Genomic DNA, 24,838 nt, shown 5'->3' with positions numbered 1-24,838 from the left:
AAATATCAAGTGGTTTTCCGTACCGAGACCGAGGCGAATAAGATGAACCACCCTGTTTAAAAAGGTTGTTTCTACGGATAATATTTTTAAAGTTATTTTAAATGTTTATAAACTACAAAATTTCAAAAATTTGGCATTAGGATTTTTGGCTATACAACCACCCTTCTACTTTCATATGGCATACTCAGAATTGCCCTATGTTTATTATTTTCCGTCTTATGTTATTGCAAAATGAAGGTCTCTGGAATAAACAAATAGAATAACTTTTTTAACTAATTAATGTATCGGTCTCAAATTTTAAGGGTTTGTTAAATGCCAAAATACCCAACTTTGGGTGAAACCCTAAAATTCTAGGTTAAATTTAGTAAAAGTTTTAACAAAAATCGATTTTCAGTTATTTTGCAATTTGCGAAGCAACAAATTGACTTTTAACATTCAAAAATCGGTACAGTAAAACCTCGATATAACGGACTAATTGGGGGGACAAGGTGTCCATTAAAGGCGAAAGTCCGTTATATAAAAATAGGTTTAAAATAAATCAACAAACTTTTTTTTAAGTTTTGATTGCACTTTTGATGTTTGTACTGTTTTTTTTATAATTAGAAATGTGTCCGCATTATGCTGTAATACAAAGTTTATTGAAATTCTTTGTAAAATACAGAGACATTTTTAATTTTTTTCACATTTGACCGGATTTTTTTTGTCCGTTATATCCGAAGTCCGTTAAATAGAGGTCCGTTATATCGAGGTTTTACTGTATTTTGAAGTTTTTTAATGTTTTAAAAAATCAAATTTTGTAATTTTATGTCAACTATTTAGCTTTTTAATGGGGTGCAAAAAAATCGAAAAATCGCGTTTTTGCACTGAATTTTTAATAATTAAAAAACGGACGCGAAATCTAGGCAGGAAAGAAGTAGGTTTTCTTCCTATAGGTCTGCAATAGCTAAAAAAGTAGTCAGCTACCTGGATCATTGAGTGTCCTGAGAAAATCCTTATTTCTCTGGACTAAGTTGTTTATCTATGCTATGGGTGAAAACGCTTATTAAGGTATTATCGAATATTTTACTTCTCGTAATTTGGCTGTTGATTGATTCCACTTGGTCTGCCAAGCGTTGATTACTGTGTTCGTGATTATATGTTTTACATCTAGATGTGGAATGCTTCTGGTTTCTATCTACAGCTTTCGCATTCGAGACTGCTAGTTTTGCCATGGAATCTACTTCTTCATTACCAGTAATTCCGATATGTCAAGAAATTCATAAAAAGTTGACATTTATGTTCATAGTTTGCAGTAGGATTAATGCTGATTTAATAAGTAGTAGACTTGGACGGCGAGGATGTAAGTTACTTAAGGCAATTAAAGGACTTAGGAAATCCGTAATAATGACATAGACAAGGCGGAAACGGCGGGTTCGTTGGGAAAAATATTCCCATGAGATATTTTTGCATAATCACATTCGTGAGACATCCCAGAATAAGGTTCAAGAAGTCGCCCACGAGAAAAGTGGGCCAATTTTTTTTTTAACAATTTTTTTTAATCAAATTGCAAAAATCGATATTTTGGCCAGGACTAATTTTTTTTTAGGTTTTTTGGACCATTCTGAACAAAAAATGTCTCTTATAATTTGTCTCTAAAGTTGATCTTTTTTTAGTTATAAGCAAGTTAAAATTTGAAAAACGCGAAAATGGCCATTTTTAAGGCTTAATAACTCGGTCAAAAATTATTATTTGGAAAGTCAGAAAGTGACTAAATCAAAGTTTAAAGTCGCCGTTACATGATCCTGAAGAAATCTGCTTCATTAATTTACTACTAAGCTGTTATTTTTAATTAATAACAATGAGTGGTTGTATCGTATTGACGCTGCTGTAAATGTGAGTGCGAGTAAGATGCACAATTGGACTGCTGGAATAGCTTCTCTCTCGCACTCAGCATTTACAGCCCCGCACACGTGCATGGCGCTTATTATTATTACTTAAAAATAACAGCTTAGTAATAAAATAATGACAAAAATTTCTTCAGGATCTTCTAGGGGGGCTTCAAACTTTGATTTAGTCATATATTGACTTTCATAATAATAACTTTTAACCGAGTTATTAAGCCTTGAAAATCGCCATTTTTCGTTTTTTTCAATTTTTAATTGCTTATAAGTCGAAAACGATCAACTTTAGAGAAAAATGATAAGAGATCTTTTTTGTCCAGAATGGTCCAAAAAATTAAAGAAAAAATTGTTCGGGCCAAAAATATTGATTCTTGCAATTTGATTAAAAAAAATTGTTAAAAAAATTGGCCCACTTTTCACTTGGGCGACTTCTTGAACCTTATTCTGGGATGTCTCACGAATGTGATTATGCAAAAAAATCTCATGGGAATATTTTTCCCTTCGAACCCGCCGTTTTCGCCTTGTCTAACAGGATTTTGATACTGTTTTCTACCACAAAATTTATTGCGTTAAGGGTAGCGGTTAACTCTCTTGTGTAAATGGATGTTAATTTCTGTAGCTTTAGAGGCAGCGGTATATATAAGTTTATAATTACTGTATGTCTTGAATTCTTGGAATATTATTCTTAGAATGTTAATATAATGCTTTCGGACGGTAATATCCTTTTTTTATGGAGAGTTTATTATTGATAGTTGGGATGAAAACACTCCAAGGAGGAACAGTGTTTATATTTTATTAATTTATTAATTTAAATGTCTACTAAATAATATATTTATTTTTCAGCCATAGAGAAATGGACCCTCAGACTGAAGAAAAAACCTATAACGACTCAAATACGCTGGAAGACGACGATGAAATCGTTTTAATAGAAACACCTGTGTTGTATCATACCAACCAAAGTTGTAGTCAGTTCCCGATTGGCCTAAATGACTACAGTGCTCCTTTTGACCCAGATATACCTGAACTAGTATTCGAACCAGAATATTTCCATTACACTAATGGAGAATTGTGTAAAAATGAAACCGAGACCGGCAATGTAATCGATTTAAGTATAAAGACAGAGTCGCATCAAAATTGTTCTGCCTCAAACATCAATACGACGGAAACTGATCCTGACACGAAAAGTGAAAGTGATGATGATATAATTTTTATAAAAGAGTATAAAAATGAACAAACTGTAGTCAATGAACTTACTTTCCAAGAGAAATTTAAAAACAGTGATAGTAATATCAGAAGAAATCCTATACGAACCGTTAGAAATAAATCGAAAAATCTGTCACACGAACTGTTCTATGAAGAGGATTTTGTGTTTTTTGATACTACCGATGATGACACGGAGGAGAAAGAAAATAAGGTACCTACTCATAATTTACTTTAGCTCTCTATGTTCTCATTATATTATTTTAAATATCTTATTTATTATCATTATAATGTCATAGCCTTATCACACTATAAATTGAACAAGAATATCCTTTTATAGAGTTCATTTTTAACCCCTCTCTGGCTCAGTGGTAAGAAAGGCTGCCTTTGGAACCGAAGTTTGTGAGTTAGAATCTCAGCAGGATGGGATTCGAATTTTTCTTTATTAAAAATTTCTTATTCTAAAGGTGCCTATCTTCTAGACATTCTAGAGATATTGGTTACCACATTGACCCATCTTATTCTATTCACAGTAGCTTGATTCACAATAGATCATTTGACGTTAGACCAGTCCATTTCCTAAGATTGGCCAGTCAGGATATATGTACGTCTACGTCCAGTGCCTCTCTTGCCTCAATCTTGCCTTGTAGAATCAATTGTAGTGCTGCCGATATGTGAGACAATTGAGCGTTTAATGATACAAGCATATAATTTGGACCACAATCTACTACACATTTAAAGGTTCAAATTTAGATATGAGGCCATCTCAGATTTTGCCTTTTACAAAAATGGCGGTCATTCGAAATGGCGACTATACATATGTGACGAATAGTACGATAACTTTTGAACGAGACGTCCGATTTCAACCAAATTTGGAATATAGGTTCTTTTTTTGATGTATAAGATCGAGGTCTTGAACCGGAAGAATCGGTTTACCAAAAGTTGTATTTTTCCTGGTTTTTATGTAAAAATACGTTGTTTTTTTTCAATTGTTTCACCCTGTATAAATTAATTTTTCAAAAAGTTAATACGGCTATTGAAAAGAGCGTAAAAATGTTTTTCAGGAAATATTTTGAACTTTTTAGTTATCTTAATTATCATTTAATTATGCATAACGTATCTTCACATGTACCTATGTGCGGCAGATTCGTGCAAATATTATAAGAATTAATATGCATTTAATGGTAGAAGCACGGGCGCCCATATAAAAATTTTGAAGGGGTCAGACTTGAAGAATTTGCACATTAAATTTTGTATACTTTGGATAACCATATATAGTTTAAAGCACCCGAAAATCTAGGGGGTGGCCCGGCCCCCCGCCCATGGGTAGAAGCATATAATTTGGACCACATATACTACACATATAAAGCTTCAAATTTAGATATAAGGTCATCTCAGGTTTTGGCTTTTACAAAAATGGCGGGCATTCAAAATGGCGACTATACATATGTGACTAATAGCACGATAACTTTTGAACGAAAAGTCCGATTTCAGCTAAATTTGGCATCAAGGTTCTTTTTTGACGAGTAAGATCAAGGTCTTGAACCGAAAGAATCGGTTTGTCAGAAGTTGTGTTTTTACTGTTTTTTTTTTTATGTAAAAATATGTTATTATTTTTTCAATTCTTTCACCCTGTATATATATATTAATTTTTCAAAAAGGTAATACCACCATTGAAAAGAGTGTAAAAATATTTTTTAGGAAATATTTTGAACTTTTTAGTTATGTTAATTACCATTTAATAAATGCATAACGTATCATCACATGTGCCTATATGCAGCAGATTAATTTTGAATGCCCGCCATTTTTGTAAAAGACAAAATCTGAGATGGCCTTATATACAGGTTGTCCCGAAAAGATTGATCATAAATCACCACACATTCTGGGGTCAAAAATAGGTCGATTGAACCTATCTTACCTTAGTACAAATGTAAAACAAATAAGTACATACAATAACTTAGTACAAATAAAAAAAGTTACAGCCCTTTGAAGTTACAAAATGAAAATAGATTTTTTTTTCAATATATCGAAAACTATTAGAGATTTTTTATTGAAAATGGATATTGATCATTCATATGGCAGGAACATCTTAAAACAAAATTATAGTGAAGTTTGTCCACCCCATAAAAATTTTCTGGGGGTTTTGTTCCCTTAACACCCCCCAAACTTTTGTGTACATTCCAATTAATTAATTTTTGTTGTATCATTAGTTGAACACAAAGTTTTTAAAATTTTTTTGCCTCTTTTATAATATATTTACATAAAAATTTTATGAGGGTTTTGTTCCTATAAACCCCCCAAATATTTGTGCACGTTCCAATTAAACTATTATTGTGATACCATTAGTTAAACACAGTGTTTAAAACTTCTTTGCCTCTTAGTCTTTTTTTGACAAGTCACCATTTATCAAGATGTGGCTCCTTTTTCAAAATATACCTAAAAATGTAAATTATGAATAAATTTTCAGATTATTAACAGGTCTCTACATATAATCGTACTTAACCATATACAAATATGTGGTGGATTCGACAAATATTCAAAATATGTCGATAAACACTAGCTTATCGAAAAAATACTAAGAGGCAAAAAAGTTTTAAAAACGGTGTGTTTAATTAATGGTGCTACAATAATAATTTAATTGGAACGTACACAAAAGTTTGGGGTGGGGGGTTAAAGGAACAAAAACGCCCATAAAATTTGTATGGGGTGCACAAATTTCACTTTAATTTTTTTTTACGAGGTTGCTGCCATAAGAATGCCACATGGCCATTTTCAATAAAAAATCTCGTAAGAGTTTTCGATATATGAAAATCGATTTTCATTTTGTAACTTCAAAGGGCTGTAACTTGTTTTGTTTGTACTATTGTATATAGGTAAGTGAGGTTGAATCAACCTATTTTTGACCCTAGAATCTGTGGTATAATTTTTGACCAATCTTTTCGGGACACCCTGTATAAATTTGAATCTTTATATGTGTAGTCCAATTATATATGTGGTCCAAATTATATGCTTTTACCCATGGGCGCCAATAGCTTTTCAGGTGCTTTAAACTATACAGTGCTAGTCAAAAGTCGGTACCCCCCTCGTAACTTTTGAACGGTTATACCTATAGTAGTGAAATTTGGAGGGAAGAAATAAACGGACGTAGGCTTCTTAACTAGTCATGACAGGTGACGTAATAGTGACAGATGACATTACAGAGCCACTGTGACCAATAATTTTAAACGGGACCTTATGGCAAGTGATACCTCGTTTAAAAGGTATTCAAAATACCTATTCAGTCATACTAATTTTTTTGGGTTTAAGTTGATTTTGATTTTGGTGAATAAATTAAATAAATTTAATATTGTAGTTTCGCATTTAATTAATAAAAATTCAAATGTCCGCCTATGGTTTTTTTGTCAAAAAAGTTGACATTTTTCAATTCTCTAGTAGTTTTTACGTCAACGTCAACCTTTTTGATAAGGAACCACAGGCGAAATTTTGAATTTTTATTCATTAAATGCGAAACTACAATTTTATATTTATTTCATTTATTCATCAAAATGAGCTTAAAGTCAAACAAAATTAGTATAGCTGAATAGGTATTTTGAATACTTTTCAAACGAGGTATCACTTGCCATAAGGTCCCATTTAAAATTATTGGTCACAGTGGCTCTGTAATGTCATTTGTCACTATTACGCCACCTATCATGACTAGTTAAAAAGCCTACGTCCGTTTATTTCCTCCCTCCAAATTTCACTACTATAGGTATAACCGTTCAAAAGTTACGAGGGGGGGGTACGGACTTTTGACTAGCACTGTATATGGTTATCCAAAATATACAAAATTTAATGTGCAACATCTTCACGTCTGCCCCCCCCCTAAAAGTTTTTATATGCGTGTGTGGTCCAAATTATATGCTTCTACCATTAAATGCACAATAATTCTTATATTACTTATATTCTTGTATTCTTATATGATCTCTATTTTATATTACTTTACTATGTTGTAAATCACATTAAATATAAAGATTGTTTTTTATAAATAACATTAAATTTCATGTTCCAAAAACTAAGAATTAATAACAAACGACTGTTCTCAACTAATAAGACTGATTGTTCACCCATAAATAAGATGTTAGAAGAATGTAACCAACCATATGATAATTAACTGTGATATAGACTTTTTAAATTGTTCTGTGAAACAAATAAAAGTCGCTTTTGAATCAAATTTCTAGCCTATAAAAGTTGTAAAATTTTAATTAGATGTATAGTGTTTTTTGTTTTTTTTTTTACATGTTTTTACTTGTTCTTTTCTCTCTAGGTTTAGTTATTAATATAGGTATTAGTTTTTAGCAGTAGCAAGCACTCTTTTAATGCAATGACAATAATTTTGTGTATTAAAGGACGTTAAATAAATAAATAAATAAATATTATTTGCACGAATCTGCCGCACATAGGTTCATAGGTACATGTGAAGATAAGTTATGCATTTATTAATTGGTAATTAACATAACTAAAGAGTTCAAAATATTCCTAAAAAATATTTTTACGCTTTCTTCAGCGCCGGTATTACCTTTTTGAAAAATTAATATATGCATGGTGAAAAAATTAAAAAAAAACACAACTTCTGATAAACCGATTCTTCCGGTTCAAGACCTCGATCTTACACAGCAAAAAGAGGACTTATTTATTTATTTATTAAGCTCAACAGGCCGTGAAGGCCTAGGGCTGAAAGATTTAATTTTTCCTTACAATTACTATTACATATTTATATATAATGCTATATCCTATACTACTATAATATATACAATATTACATTTGTTTGTATAAAACACTTTATACTACACTTATCATTATAGTCTTTCCATACATTTCTTCACCACTTCCTTCCATTGTTTTCTGTCCAAAGCTTTTTCTTTCCAGTTTACAATATTACTTTGTTTTAAGTCTTCATATACGCTGTCCTTCCATCTCCTTCTTGGTCTTCCTATTCTTCTTTTTTGTATTGGCTTACGTAATAGAACCATTTTTGGCATTCTCGCCTTTCCCATTCTTTCTATGTGTCCTAAGTATCGGATTCTCTGTGCTTTGATTGCCGTCGTTATTTTTGGTTCATTATATAGTTCTTCAAGTTCCTTATTATTTCTTCTTCTCCATTGACCGTCTATTTTCACGCCTCCATATATTGCTCGTTGTATTTTCCTCTCCCATCTTTCTAAAAGGTCTATTTCTGATTTTTTAAGCACCCATGTTTCACATGCATATGTAGCTGTAGGTCTGATAACTGTTTTGTAGATTCTTATTTTTGTTTTTCTTGACACATCTTTGGATTTCATTAATGGACGCAATGCTCCATACTTTTTGTTTGCTTTTGCTATTCTTGCTTTTATTTCCCCTTCCCCATGTCCCTTTTCATCTACTTTTACACCCAGGTATGTAAATTCTGAAACTCTTTTAAATGCGCATACATTTTCTCCTTCTATCTCCAATGTGAAATTGTCTTCATTTTCTTTATCTGTTTCTCCCATTATCATGTATTTTGTCTTTTCCTTATTTATGAGAAGACCAAAAGGTTTGGCTTGTTTTATTATATTGCTCATTAATTTTGTTAGCTCTTTCTTACTTGTCGATAATAATGTTAGATCATCTGCGAATGCAATACATTGGTGGCCATTTTTAAAAATCGTTTCCTGTGTGCTTATTTTACTTTTCCTGATTATTCCTTCCAGTATTACATTAAAAAGAGTCGTTGATAGTGGGTCTCCTTGTCTTAATCCTTCCTTTGTTTCAAAATTATTTGATTTATGTCCCTTCCATGCTATTTCGTTTGTGGAGTTATCCATAGTCATCTTTACCCTCCTGACGATTTTACTTGGTATGCCCATTTCTTTCATTAGTGCGTACATCTGTTGCCGCTTTACCGTATCATAGGCCTGTTTAAAGTCGACGAACAGGACGTATACTGCTATTTTATGTTCGTAGCACGTAGTTTGGATTTCTTTTAACGCAAATATTTGGTCTGTCGTCGACCTATTACTTCTGAATCCTGCCTGATATTCGCCCAATATCTTTTCCGTGTATTGATTCAGCTTTTTTCTTAAGATGTTTGTCAATATTTTGTACACGACTTCTAGCAACGCGATACCTCTATAATTTTCACATCTCATTTTATCACCTTTTTTATGTATGGGGCATATCCTTGCCCTGGTCCATTCTCCTGGCATTCTTTCTGTTTCCCATATACTTTTTATCAGGCTATGTATCTCCTTGTGTAGTCTTTTTCCTCCTGCCTTTATCATTTCCGCCGATATTTCCGTTATTCCTGGGCTTTTATTGTTTTTTAGCCCTCTTATTTCATTTTCTATTTCTTCCCTCGTAGGTGTTTCTATTACTATATGGTCATCTTCAATTTCCTGGATTGTTCCCCTTTCTTCTTCGTTTTTGTTTAAAAGTTGTGTAAAATAAGTTTGCCAATTTCTCATTATTTCCCCGGGTTCATTTATTAATATTCCTTCCTCATTTTTCATATATGGGTTATGTTTCTGATATCCCCTTTCCATTTTTCTTGTTTCCTGGTAAAAGGATCTTATTTCCTTTTTTTGGAATTTTTCCTCTATCACTTTGAGTTTTTCTTCGTTGTATTTTCTTTTTTTATTTCTGCATGTTCTCTTCATAATTCTCTTCAATTCTCTATATTCTTGTGTGCTAATGTCACTATTATTTCTTAAGTTTTTTATTCTTATTTTTCTAATTTCTTCTGCTATTTTTTGACATTCCTCATCATACCATTCTTTTGCTTTTTGTTTTCTATAACCTTTAATTAATATTTCTTTACTGGTGTTTAAAACTGCTTCTTTTATGCTTTCCCACTTTTCTTCCGGGTCTAGTGTTTCTGGTTCTTCGTTTAGTCTGCTGGTTATTTGTTGTTCGTACTTCTTCTGTGTCATATTATCTTTTAGTATTGCTGTGTTGAATTGTTTTTTGATTTATTTGTCCCTTTGATTGTCTTTCTTTATATTAGCATTTATTCTATAGGCTGCTCTTACCAAAAAGTGATCTGAGTCACATTCCGCTCCTCTCATACTTTTTATATTTATTATATTATGGGCGTGCTTCTTCTCTATTAATATGTGGTCTATTTGATTTATTGTCCTTTTGTCAGGGGAAATCCACGTTCCTTTATGTATATCTTTTCTGCGTTGGTATGTGCTTTTTATTACCATTTGTCTTTCTGTGGCAAAACCTATAATTCGTTGACCATTATCATTTGATACATCGTGTTTACTGTATTTTCCTGTTATATTTTCATATATATCCTCTTTTCCCACTTTAGCATTGCAGTCTCCCATTACTATTTTGATATCAAATGCTGGTAATCTGTCATATTCTCTCTCTAGTTGCTCATAGTATGCATCTTTGTCTTCTTCGGTGGCGTCTTCTATTGGTGCATGTACATTTATTATGCTTATGTTTCGTTGATTCCCTTTTAACCTGATTGTGCACATTCTATCTGATATCGGCTTGAAATTCATCACTCTGGTTTTCCATCTTTTCTGTATGATAAAGCCTGTTCCTAGCAATCTGTTATTCCCCCCACTTTTAAAAAATACTATATCATCTATTTCTACTATTTCTGTGTCTAATTGTTTTGTTTCTTGTAAAGCTAATATATCTATTTCATATCTTTTTGTTTCTCTAATTAATTCTTTAAGTTTTCCCGTTTCATAAGTGCCTCTTACGTTCCATGTTCCCAAATTAGTTTTCATTTTCTTGTTTTTAATCCCAATCGTCTCCTTGTCCATTGCCGTTGTTGCTACCGTTTCATTTACGTCGTTTAGTTTTTTTGGTTTCTGTTTTGGTTTTCTATTTTTAAGAGTTGTTGCTGATGTTTATTCCATGTCCATACCTCCTCATTTATTTTTATTTTTTGAAATCCTACCTTGACGTTTTTTCCTTCCAATTTAGCCTCTTTTGCCTTCGTTCTGATTTTACCCTGTATCATCCGTTCATTTTTGTCCATGTCGTCATTAATATATATTTCTTTTCCCTTTATGTCTCTCAATTTGCCTTTATTTTTCATAATTTCTTCTTTGTCCGTTGCATTTTCGAGCTCAATCAAGCAGGATTTACTTCCAATTTTTCTTGCGCTTTTTATTTTTGTCTCAACTTTTAGTGCATTGCATAAAAAATCTTGGACGTTATCTTTTGTTATGTTTTGATCGTAGGTATCCATATCTACTCCCTGCAGTATTATATTATTTCGTCTTTTGTCCTTTTCCATTCTGTCTATTTTATTTTCCAATTCTTCCACTTTTTGTTGGGTTTCTCTGTTTTCCTGTTTCAGCTTTTCATTTTCTTGTCTGAGTTCCTTCATTTCCGCTCTGTACTCTTTTTGCTCTTCTCTTAGTTCCCTTATTTCCATTGTGATAATATTTAGGCTCTCCAATATTTTTTCTAGTTGCCTATCATTCCCAGGCGACCGATGTACTTTTTTACTTCTGCTATCGTCTGCCTCATCTTCCGATTCATCTCCTCTTTTTCTTGTCTTTTCGTCCACACTATACTCGTTCTCAGCCATTTTGTACGTAGCGTTAACTGGGCACACCCGTTTCAACCACGAGGAGGTATGCCCAATTATCCACGCACCAAAATTGCTTTTGTTTTTCGGCAGGTGTTTCTATTTTTTTTAAATCCGGCAACACCGCTTGAAATTTGACCAGCGTTCGCCAGTGTTTATAAGCTTATCTGTTAGCTGTTAACCTCACTTTTATTTGTCCGTTTAGTATTTTATACTATTTTTTACCGTTTTTACTTATATTATTCTTGCATTAGGTAGGGCACAGTTTATACCTTACCTTTTTCACTCACTCAGCATTCAATGTTCGCTGCACCACGCGAAAATCGGGTAAAATGCAGGCGAAAATTAAAACACTTTGTTTTCTATCTAATGCCACGTTGCCAACAAAAAAGAGGACTTATATATACCAAATTTATTTGAAATCGGACTTTTCGTTCAACAGTTATCGTGCTATTAAACACATATGTATAGTCGCCATTTTGAATCCCTGCTATTTTTGTAAAAGACAAAATGTGAGATGGCCCCATATCCAAATTTGAATCTTTGTATGTGTAGTATATGTGGTCCAAATTATATTCTTCTATCATTAAATGCACAATAATTCTTATAATATTTGCACGAATCTGCCGCACATAAGTACATGTGAAGATAAGTTATGCATTTATTTAATGGTAATTAACATAATTATAAAGTTCAAAATATTTCCTAAAAAACATTTTTACGCTCTTTTCAATGCCGGTATTACCTTTTTGAAAAATTAATATATACAGGGTGAAAGAATTGAAAAAAAGACAACATATTTTTACATAAAAAAATCAGGAAAAACACAACTTCTGGAAAACCGATTCTTCCGGTTCAAGAGCTCGATCTTATACACCAGAAAAAGAACCCATATAGTAAATTTGGTTAAAGTCGGACTTTTAGTTCAAAAGTTATCGTGCTATTGGTTACATATGTATCGTCGCCATTTTGAATGCCCGCAATTTTTGTAAAAGGTAAAATCTGAGACGGCCTCATATCTAAATTTGAAAGTTTATATGTATTGTATACGTGTACCAAATTAAGTCGAGGAAATGAAGCTGAGAAAATGGCAAATCCTCGCAAATTTTTTCGTCCAGCATCGATTTGTACAAAAATTTGGGTTTAGGCTCATTACACCCTACAGTTTATTTTCTATATTGAGCTGTTGTACGCTTTTGGTTTTTTAAGGGTGAAAACTAGCCCTAATGGTAAAAAATTATAAAATAACGTTTTAAACTTTAATATTGTCAACATTTGGTTCTTATTAGTTACATAATGATTGTTTTATGCTTTAAGATATACTACCATAATATTTCAACCCCTAAAACCACCCTTGTTGGAGCTATATATAAAAAATTTACTTATCCTAAAAGAATAATTTCGGCTTGCATCGATTTACATAAAAATTTGGGATTAGGATCATCTCAGCCTGTACTTCATATTCTATATCATGCTTAAGGGCGTTGATTATTTTTAGGGGCGTAAACTACCCCTTATTGTCAAAAATTATATAAAAACATTGTAAACTTTAATATGGGTAAAATTTGGTTTCGATTGGTTAAATAATGATTGTTTTATACTTTAGGATATAATATCATAATATTTCAACCCTTAAAAACCACCCTTAATAACATTACAGTTTTTATAAGTAGATATTTTAATAGACCTATACAGAAAAAAAAGTAGAATTAAATAATTACAAAAACATTTATTTACACAAAAATACGAATTTACAAATATATACAAATACAAATACAAATAGTTTTTAGTCATCACCCAGTATACGAACCGGTTCTGTGGTATTATACATACATTGAAAATTATCCATAAGCGGACTATCCGAATTTTTCAAAATAAAAATTCGTTTTATAAACATAGCTCCTTCATTTTTGGAGATAAAAAGTTTTTTCAAAAATGACTTTGTAGGATTTTTGAAGACTTTTAAAAATGTGTAAATTAAATTCCGTAAGATTCTTTAGTATTTAATTAGGGTGGGTTTAAAAGACTCGAATAAGGGGGTGTTTGCTTGTAAATAGAAGTTTTAAACAGCTATATATCGCTAACTGTCCACTGTAATGTAAAGTATGCACAAGAGAATTTTAGATATTAAAAAAGGTACAATTTAGTAGTCCATCATTTTTTTCGAATCTCCAGCATTTTCGGAGATATTTTGAAGTAAAATGTGAAAAATGGGTAATTCCAAAAAATTAATTATTTTTTAAACTCCAGTTTTTCTAATATTAGACCTTTTAAATAGGACAAACTTCTTGGGTGTAGTGATAATACAAATATAAAAGGAATTACAGAACGTGAAGACCAATTTTTAATTAAGAATGTAGTTAGGGGGTTGTTTTAACTGATTTTTTCATAGAAAAAAGCAGGTACCGACCTTTTTTTGATCATCAGTCGCTTAATTTTCATGCTAGAAACTTTTTGTTATTATTTTTTGAAAGGGATAACTGTATACTTGAAAAAAGATTTTTTAAGTTTTCCTCGAAAAATGCAAAGCTTTTCCGTTATTTTACTTTGAATATTTCAAATTATGCATTTGACGAAAAAAGCTAACTTTTAACATGCCGTATCTCGGTTTGTATTGGTCTTAAAGATATTACAGAAAAAGAATTTAGTTTGTGTTACTAAAAGATGATACTATTTTGATATATACAGTTGTTTTAAATAAATGCATATTTTTCGAGGTATTCTCAAAAAACCCTCTAAAAAAGTCGATTTTTTCATCGAAAAACTATTACTTCAAGCGCGAATAACTCGAAAAATATTAGTTTTATGAAGAAAATGTAAAAAACATTTTTTTCTTAGAATTACTTTTTGCATCGATTTACATGGTTAAAATGTAATAAAAAATTCCCGCCCCCGAGATGGGGTGGCAACCACCTCCAAGGTTTTAGCGTACAGCAGCGGCAAAATTTCAAGTAAATCCATGCTGGAAGAAAAAATTGCGAGCCAAAATGCTTCACTTCCTCGACTATATGGAATCGGTACTCACCTGACGAACCGTAGACGTTCGAATACAATAAGCATCTCTTTGTAAAGACACTGAAGTCGACTTTATTAAGTAACAAGACATTTACTTAACACACACACTCCCTTGAGCTAGTGATCTTCTTCTTTAAGTGCCATCTCCGCGAAGGAGGTCGGCAATCATCATAGCTATTCGGATTTTAGAGACGGCTGCTCTGAAAATTTCATTTGATGTACCGGGTGTCCCAATAAGAATAGCTCTCGGCCATATCTCAGGAACCGTTGGTAGTACAGCTTTGAGAAAAAAATATTTATAACAAAAGTTGCCTCGGGAAAAGCCTGGAAATTATTTTCATATTTGTAGGTTCACCGTTAGAGGGCGTAATTGAATATCAAAAATTAAAAAATCAAAATTTTACAAAATTTGCCAAATGAAAGGGCACTAGAAATCCGATCATCGTATTCTTCATAAAATTCTGCGCATATTTGATTTCACAAGTTTAAGTCTACCTTTGCAAATAAGAAGTGGGGGTGAGTGGGAACCTTGCTCTGAAAAAATGGCTGTAAGTCCAGTTCTGCTAAATCGAATTTTGCAAACTTCGTCTTGTTGACAACCGCTCTTTTTCGTCAATGTAAGAGTTATAATTTCGAAACAGCCTCTAAAATTACAAAATTAGATCAAATTAGCAACAGAATAGCGAAAACCGCATGTCGATACCTTTTTTCTGTGTCGAGATATCTTAAGAAACGTGTAAATTTTAAACCTAACCGTTACTGTCACCGGTAAACGGAAAAGTTGTGTGCTGTGAAAAAACAAAGAAACATTTTCCAGATCTCAACGTATATAATTAATTAGAACGACAATAAGGCAAACAGCACTATAAAATATAAAAAAGAAATAAAAACAACTACTTAGTGACGACTTAAATGTTTAAATTATTGCCCATCATTTTTGATCCAAGCATTTACCCTTTCAAGAGTAGACTGAACAGCGGTCTTAATTTCGGCTCTCGAAATGCTTTGAGGGTTTCGTATTCTCTGGATCATTTTTTCTCGAGTAGGCCTAGCTGCAAAACAAGGTCTTTAATCTGTCCCCATACCTAAATAAAAGTGAAATACCAAACCGTCCCCACAGCAAACAGTTAAATCTGGTGATAGTCAGATAACTGGACCCTTCCTTTTTGATAATGCTATTATTGCTGAACGCTATATAATCTTTTTAAGGAATGAATTGCCTCTTCTTCTAGAAGATGTACCGCTAGCAGTTTGTAGGTCCATGTTGTTTCAGCACGATAGTTGTCCCGCGCATTTTTCCAGAGTAGTAAGAGATTTTTTAGATGAGTCATTCGCTGATAGATGGATAGGACGTGGAAGCCTATTTTTTGGCTGGCCAGATCACCAGATGGAACTGTTTTAGATTTTTATTTGTGGGGGTGGATTAAAGACCTTGTTTTTGCCGCCAGGCCCACTACACGAGAAAACATTATCCAGAGAGTAGGAAACGCCATGCAAAGCATTGCGAGAGCAGAAATTGAGACTGCTGTTCAATATACTCTTAAAGAGTAAATACTTGCATCGAAAATTATGGGCCATAATTTGAACATTTAAGTCTTCACTAAGTAGTTGTTCTTATTTCTTTGTTATATTTTATAGTATTATTTGTCCTATTGTTATTTTAATTAGTACACGTTGACATCTAAAAAATGTTTCTTTGTTTTTCCACAGCACACTACCTTTCCTTAACTTTGTTTACCGGTGACAGTAACAGTAATGTTTAAAATTTACACGTTTATTAAGATAGCTCTGGATAGAAAAAAGGTATCGACATGCGGTTTTCGCTATTCTGTTGCTAATTTGATCTAAGTTTGTAATACAGGATTAAAAATGCATATTTGTATTTAATATTTTCCAAAGATAACTAAATTTCTGAAAATAATTAAATATCTCCTCCTAGCTGGCATATTACTTAATAGGCTGTTTCGAAATTATAACTCTTACATTGACGAAAAAGAGCTGTTTTCAACAAGACCAAGTTTGCAAAATTCGATTTAGCAGAACCGGACTTACAGCCACTTTTCCATAACAAGGTTCCCACTCGCCCCCACCTCTTATTTGCAAAGGTAGACTTAAACTTGCGAAATCAAATATGTGCAGATTTTTATGAGGAATACGATGATTGGATTTCCAGTGCCCTTTCGTTAGGCAAATTTTGTAAAATTTTGATTTTTTAATTTTTGATATTCAATTACGCCCTCTAGCGGTGAACCTACAATTATGAAAATAGTTTTCAGACTTTTCCCGAGGCAACTTTTGTTATAAATTTTTTTTTCTCAAAGTTGTACTATAAACGGTTCCTGAGATATGGCCGAGAGCCATTCTTATTGGGACACCCGGTACATCCGTACCATTCTCTCAGGTTGCGCAGCCACGATGTTCTGCGTCCCCCTATCCTTCTTTTTCCTTGAATCTTTCCCTGCATAATCAACTGGAGTAAGTTGTATCTCTATCTACGTGTCCGAGATATTCTAATTTTCTTGTTTTGATGGTATTTAAGATTTCCATTTTTTCTTCATCTTTCTCAGAACCTCTTTGTTTGTAACGTGTTCTGTCGAAGATATTTTCAGAATTCTTCTGTACACCCACAGCTCGAATGATTTTAATTTTTTCATTAATGCGGCATTCAAGGTCCAAGCTTCGATTACATAAAACAAAGTCGAGAAAATGTAGCACATATCCAATCTAACTCAGCTAACCTAGCTTCAACTTCAAATCTTTTGTGCAGAGCACTTTTCTCATTTTGTTAAAATTTGCTCTAACCTTTTCTATTCTGATTCTGAAGCTACTCATAACTATATCTAATTACGTCAACTGTCAAAGTCGTGTTCGTTTTTCTTGGATTTGTCCAAAAAAATATTAATTTGGGCAGTTTTTTGGTATATTCCGGGCTTATTTTAAAGTGTATTGTTTTACTAAAAGTTTCTGTTTTGTGTGTTGTACGGGTATAACACTATTTTGTTCCCCCATGGGGGAAACAAGTGTAGGAACGTCTTCGTTGACGAAAATGTCAGTAGATAATAGTGATGACTCTCTGGACAAAAATGCTTACATGAAACCAGCAAAGAAACCTTTAACCTGCTTTCAGATAAGTATACATAATATACGAAATATATAGGTTTGTATTGAGAGAATTAATAATGAAGGTAGTCTGGTCAAATTGCATCCTATGTGTGTCGCGGATATCTTATTTAAAAAACTAAAACTCACTAACATTGTAGAAATCAAAACTTTAGGAAAAAATCCCATTAAGTTTATGTTAAAGTCCTTATTGGAGGCAAATAATTTGGCGAATAATAAGTCACTAAAATTGGAAAACCTGAAGGCTTACATACCAAATCATTTGTTAGAAATTAAGGGCATAGTACGCTATGTAGACACTAAATTTAACGTAGATTATTTAATGGCAAATATAGAATGTTTTTCTAAAGTCACTAATATATACAAAACTAAACTTAAAATTATAAATGACAATAAAGTTGAATTTGTCAATAAAAAAAATAATAATAGTCACCTTTGAAGGCAAGGTTTTGCCAAATTATGTTTCCTTCAATAAGATATTTTGCCCCGTAGAACAGTATATTACAAGGGTCGTTCAGTGTTACAAATGTCTTAGATTTGGGCACGTATCCAATCAGTGTAGAAGCACACAAGAACGATGTATGCAATGTAGTGAAATTAAAGAAACAGATCCCAATTGTAGTAAAATAGTCATATTTTGTATACATTGTAAGAGTAAGGAATATATTTCAATATCAAAAAAATGTCCTCAATTTGATCAACAAAAACAAATTAAAAATATAATGGCTGAACATAAGATGTCCTTTCTAGAGGCACGTAATTACTGTGACAAATCTTTTTCAAATTTTGTAAGCAATAATTCCTTTGAATGTTTAGCAGATAATGAAAGGAATTTTCGTAGTCTGCCTTCCACTAGTAAAAATATTTCGATTTCTAAACCAGTTCCTAAAAATCAGACTTCTTTTGCTTTTACTCAACCTGAAATAAATAAAACTAATAAAAAAAATTTAATTCACCAAGTGCACAGACGACTGCTAAGAAACCGATGTTCCCTTTTGTTTTCGGGCCTGATAAGCCTTTACCGGTTAATACAACCGTACCAAATTATGGTAATATTGAAATTAATAAAAATGTAACAGAAATTCTTTCTACTTTTATATTGCAACTTCTACAAGGTATACAAAATTTTGATGATATACGATCAATCGATAAAAGATTAATAGTCAGTAGCATTGAACAGGTATTGAAGGGTACTTTAATTAATATTAAATAAATAATTGTCTTGTCAACCTAAATTAAAAATAATACAATGGAATGCTCGTTCTGTTGTCTCAAATAAAAATAGTATGATATATTACTTAGTAACTAAAAAAATAGACATAGCTCTTATTAGTGAAACATGATTTAAAAATAAAGGTGTTATATAAATTTATATGGATATAATCTGGTTCGTAATGATAGGTCAGATGGTTATGGTGGGGTTGCAATACTTATAAATAAATCAATTTGTTTTACTGAACTAAAAATAGAAAATAATAAGTATAATAATAAAATACAGTTATGTGCTGGAAATCTGGAAATACAGTTATGTGCTATCAAAATTAAATATGGAAATAGACAAATTAGTTCTATATCACTGTATAGACCACCTAAAATTAGATGCACAATAAATGATTGGATGAACATATTTTCCCAGGTACAGAAACCAATTATAATTGGAGGTGATTTTAATGCCCATCATTCTGTTTGGGGTTCAAGTACAAATGATGAAATTGGAATACAACTGATTAGAATGACAGATGATCTTGAATTTACAGTTTTAAATAATGAAAATCCAACATTATTAACTCAACCTAATCAGAATTACTCAATGATTAATGTTAATTTCTGCAGTCCTGATCTTGTTAGTAAGACTGAATGGTATGTGTCTTCAGACACTATTGGATCGAATCACTTCGTTATACATGTGGATATTTGCATTAAAGATGAAACAGAAACAATTTTACTGAAAAATAAATTAAACATCAAAAAAGCGAATTGGCCTTTATATACTTCTTTGGTACAAAATTTTTTTAATAAAAATGGTGATGTTCGTAATAATGTATCAAGCAAATATGAATATTTAATACATAGTATAAATTATGCTGCTGAGATTGCAATACCACAGTATACAACTTTATACCAAGAACTCGGAATCCGTCACCGTGGTGGAATACTGAATGTGACATGATTATTAAAAAGCGTCAATTATCACTAACGATTATAAAAGAGAACGTAATTTTGAGAACTATATAATATGTCAAATCAATTATCGCAAGTACCAAAAAACAACTAAAAAATATTGCAAAACAAAGCTGGGTCAATTGGGTTTCTTCTCTCAATAAATCAATTCCATCATCAGTACTTTTGGCTCAAGCTAGGAAGTTATACAGAAAATTACCAACAAAATTAAAATCTTTTGAAGATACTTGGATAGAAGAGTTTTTTAATAAAATAGCTCCACCAACAGCAACATCCATGCCTAATGAATCTAAGAAAATCGTTACTGACAAAAATCATTTTTTATTTCAACTGATTAGACTAACGGAACTAAGTTATACCTTAAATAATCGTCCTAGCCCAAGTCCTGGCTATGACCATATTAAGTACCTCATGATTAATATGCTTCCTGCAATTGCTAAAGATCTTTTATTGGAAATATTTAATGAAGTCCTCTATGCAGGTATGGAAGAATTTAAAGAAGTCATTGTCATTCCAATTTTAAAACCAAACAAAGATCCGGATCTGGCACAATCATACAGACCAATTTCACATATGTCTTGTATTCTCAAAGTTTTAGAAATGATACTGAAAGTAATACTTAAATGGTGGTTAAATGAGAAAAAACTACTTCCAAATTTTCAGTACGGCTACAGACAAGGATGTGGTACTATGAATGCACTCGCTACTATTGTAACTCATATTCAAAATGCATATTCTCGCAATACATATGTACCAATGTTATGTTTGGATATTGAAGGTGCATATGACAGTGTTAATTTAGATATGCTAAAAGACAAAATGATGATTCGAAATGCTGTCTCTTCTAGCTCAAAATATTGTCAATTTCTACAAAAAGAGGAAAATATATATCAGGGTTGAAAATAATAAACTCATTGGACCACGCTTTAATAGCTCAGGTCTTCCACAGGGGTCAGTTTTAAGTCCTCTTCTATTTAATATTTACACAGCTGATTTTCATAATATTAGTATCGACGATGTTTCATTTAATATAATACAATATGCTGATGACTTTTGTATTTATTATACTAAATCTAGAAAATATAATGATGGCTAAAACACATTGGAAAATATCCATGAACATTGCCGTGAGTAGTTAAAAAAATGGGTTTGAGTTAGCGAACAACAAGTCTAACATTTGTATATTCACATTAGGCACAATGTACCTCAAAGAGAACAAATACAATTAAAAATAATGATTACTTTCCTGTTTGTAAATCAGTAAAATATCTGGGTATGATTCTGGATACCAAATTGACCTGGAAACTGCACGTTGATTTTATGGTTGATAGATGCAGTAAAGCACTAAATTTTCTTAAATCAATTGCAAAAACTTGGTGGGGTGCCGATGTTGAAACATGTCTTCTATTTTATCGTTTATATATCAGATCTATTATACCGAGTGTCCACTTATATATTTCCCCCATTTTAACTGCCTATAACTTCTAAACGCCTCAAAATAGAAATATGCGGTTTTCGCTGAAATGTTTTATTTTAGTAAAAGTTTTTGTTTGAATGGATTGAATTTTTTATATCGCTTTTAAATAAAAATGGCGGATTTTTGAAAAAAATCGTTGTTGACTTTTTTTAATGAAACACCCAGTATATTTCTTTGCAAATCGAAAGACCGGTCATTCACCTATCCAGCCATATAAAGTTTTTTAAAATCGGTTTTCAAATGACTGAGCAATTAATTTTTAAAATGAGAGATGCAATGTGGAACTCACATAACAAAATATCAATAATTTACTTATACTATAGTTATTTTTCATTATGTTATTTAGTTATGTGATATCCACGTTGACCTCTCATTTTAAAAATTAATTACTCAGACACGTGACAACCGATTTTAAAAAAACTTTATACCGCTGGATAGGTGAATGATCGTTCTTTCAATTTGCAAAAGAATATACTGGGCGTTCTATTAAAAAAAGTCAACAAAGCTTTTTTCAAAAATCCGCCATTTTTTTTTCGTAATTGTAGGTATGTATAAGAAATTCAATCCATTCAGACAAAACCACTGCGAATAATAATACTGAACTTGCAGTTGCAAATAAAGTGATATATTTCTAAGATTTCTTTGAGTTACTAAATTAAGTAGATATACCTAACACAACCCAGTTATCATGAGCACTATTTATTAAACAGTCTTGTTTTAAACAACTACCTTACAAATTGGTCAAAATGTGTTTGTATTTATATAGATGCATCCAAAAGTTCAAATGATACTGGTTGTGCCTTTTATATTCCAGATAAATTTATAGAAAAAATGTTTAAACTGCCCTCAAATTTCTCCATGTTGGTGCCGAGGCTGCGGCAGTATATGAGGCTTTAATTTATTTCAAGTTAGCATCCTATAATTCTGCAGAAATTTTATCTGATTCATTATCTGTGCTTACTGCTATTCAAATACCTCAACTACCTTGTATAGTACCTACTTCTAATCCATACATTTTCTTAATAAAAAAATCTTATTTGGAATTAATAAACACACCCAAAAAATACAACTTATGTGGATCAAAGCTCATTCAGGACTTACACATAATGAACAGGTAGACCAATTAGCTAAAAACTCCGTCATCCATGGAACAGTAACCAAAAATCAGCCCTGCATTATAGATGCTTTTGCTTGTTTAAGAACTGAACAGATGAAGAACTGGAAAATACGCTGGGAAAGGTAGTAGCATATCAACAACAGAATACACTTTGATACAACCAATTATTCCGGAAAAACCTTGGTATAATAATTTCACCCTCCAATTTCCAATTTCCAATTAGATTTGGACATGTATGTTATCCTGCACATTTATTTAAATAAACATTAGATTCGAATATTTGTCAAGAATGTGAGGTTAAAAGTGAATTGTACCGCATATGTTTTGAATGCAAGAAGCATAAACACCTAACCAATCACCTAATTAAAAGAATTATAGACCAGAACATCCCACTCCCTGTAAATATTCTCTTTTGGTATCTTTCTTGTCGGATAGTAAAATATTATTGTTATATTTGTAAAGTATGTAAAAAAATATATTAAAAAAAATAAAAAAAGTAATAAAAAAATGAATGAAACAAAAAAAAATTAAAATAATTTAAAAAAAATTTAAAGAAAAAAAATCACTAAGAGGATTTAAACCTCTGAGGTGTTGAACCGGGTTGACATCTTATCGTAGTGACAAAAACAAACAAAACAAAAAAACAAAACAAAAAATAAACAAAACAAAAAAAACAAAACAAAAAAAGTACAAAAAAGAATGCAATTATTTTAAATATTAACATTAATATTTTTATTTTTAGAATGTATACACTATGACAAAAACCAAACACATTGTGTTCTTGATTAACATTAAGTATTAGTATATTATTCAACGAGCATGTAATAGCCATTACATGCGAGTAGAATACTGTACTTTTTCTACGACCTTTTTTTATTTTAATTAGTAAAAAATTTAATTATCAACTACTCGAGATTTAAATTATAATAATTTACAAAAATACCTAAATGCTATTTACCCCTAGTACGTGGCTGAATAATTAATTGCATACTATTACTAAATTCTTATTTATTGTAAAAATACAACTAGAAATAGTCAATATAAGTTCTATTCGTTTCCGAAAAATTATAAGCTTAAATTTGTACCCACTGTCAGTGGATCTAATAAATAGGAAATGGCCGATGTCGGTGGACGTATTTCATTTATATAGTTATAATATATATTTACATTTAACTACATATATATATATATATATAATAGAATAATATATAACTATACATAATATGTTATAACATATTTAACACAATATAACTTGAAAAACAAACACAATATTAGTTATAAATTCCAATTAACATACACAAAATGCGCTAATGTCATTGTCACTAAATTAATGATAAACGTCAAAATTTTTAGTAAAAAAGATATAAACGTAAAAAATATACTGACATTGTTACAGTTAAAATTCCTTTAAAAATTTTTCGAAGGTAATTATTGGTATAAATTACAATAACTATTGTATTAAATAAACAAGTTTAAGTAATTTTATTTGCAGTTTATATTCGATTAATATTAAAAGTGGCATGAGCCACTTGAATCTAACTTCAGTCCGTGAGTAATGACCCGTGAGTAACTTCAGCCCGTGGGTAATGAATTATTACTCACGGGTACAGTAATGGGTGCTATTATCTATGAAAAAATAGCGAATAATGAGCATGTTATTAAACGGTCGTAGAAAAAATATATTTATAGTATTTATTAACATAGTATTTACATTAGTTGTAATGAGTAGGTATGGTAAAATTAGAAGTAACAAATTGTAATATTATTATAATAACCATGTTTCACTAATTGGCAATATCTTAATACATTTACTTTTGATTGAGACTGGCTGAATGACTATAGTTCAAGCAAAAAAATATCTAATTACGTGGCTGAAGGTTCAAAACAAAGGCCAGAAAACTAACAGAAAAAAAAGTTAACTTTTTTTTACTGTTTATTAGTCTAGGCGCCAAATAGAGGTCATCGTGTCCTTTTTAATTCTGATGGACAAACTCAACGGTTTCTTATGGATTTTTGAGTGCTGATTACGAATTTCGAGGGTGGATTTCGATCTGAGTGGCGAAAAAATTGTTACAAACAATTTAATTGTTTATAAATTGTTTATAAGTCTCTGGCTCATAAACTAAAAGAGATAAAAACCAATGTTTCAAATAAAATTTGTTCGTTTATAAAAAAACGAAGAGAAAAAGTTTACTAAACTTAAATCCAATAATTATAACTCAAGATATTGTAAAATTAGTGCACAATGCAAATGGCAAATTAGAAAATAAGTATTTTTCGAAGCT

The 24,838-nt window shown here is 31.4% G+C and overlaps 1 protein-coding gene across 3 annotated transcripts in view; it reads left to right on the top strand.

The window, feature by feature from the left end:
- LOC114335268 (uncharacterized) overlaps window positions 1–24,838 on the top strand; it is a 511,010-nt gene that overhangs the window by 442,249 nt on the left and 43,923 nt on the right. For all 3 annotated transcript variants that reach the window (XM_050648408.1, XM_028285486.2, XM_050648409.1), the window contains exon 2: window positions 2,724–3,294. In XM_050648408.1, the coding sequence (XP_050504365.1) occupies window positions 2,724–3,294 (571 nt within the window). The remainder of the gene's footprint in view (window positions 1–2,723; window positions 3,295–24,838) is intronic.

The sequence above is a fragment of the Diabrotica virgifera genome, chromosome 4 (assembly GCF_917563875.1).
Source record: "Diabrotica virgifera virgifera chromosome 4, PGI_DIABVI_V3a".
NCBI lineage: Eukaryota > Metazoa > Arthropoda > Insecta > Coleoptera > Chrysomelidae > Diabrotica > Diabrotica virgifera.
Note: the sequence above shows the minus strand (reverse complement) of the source record. Positions and strands in the feature narration are given on the sequence as shown.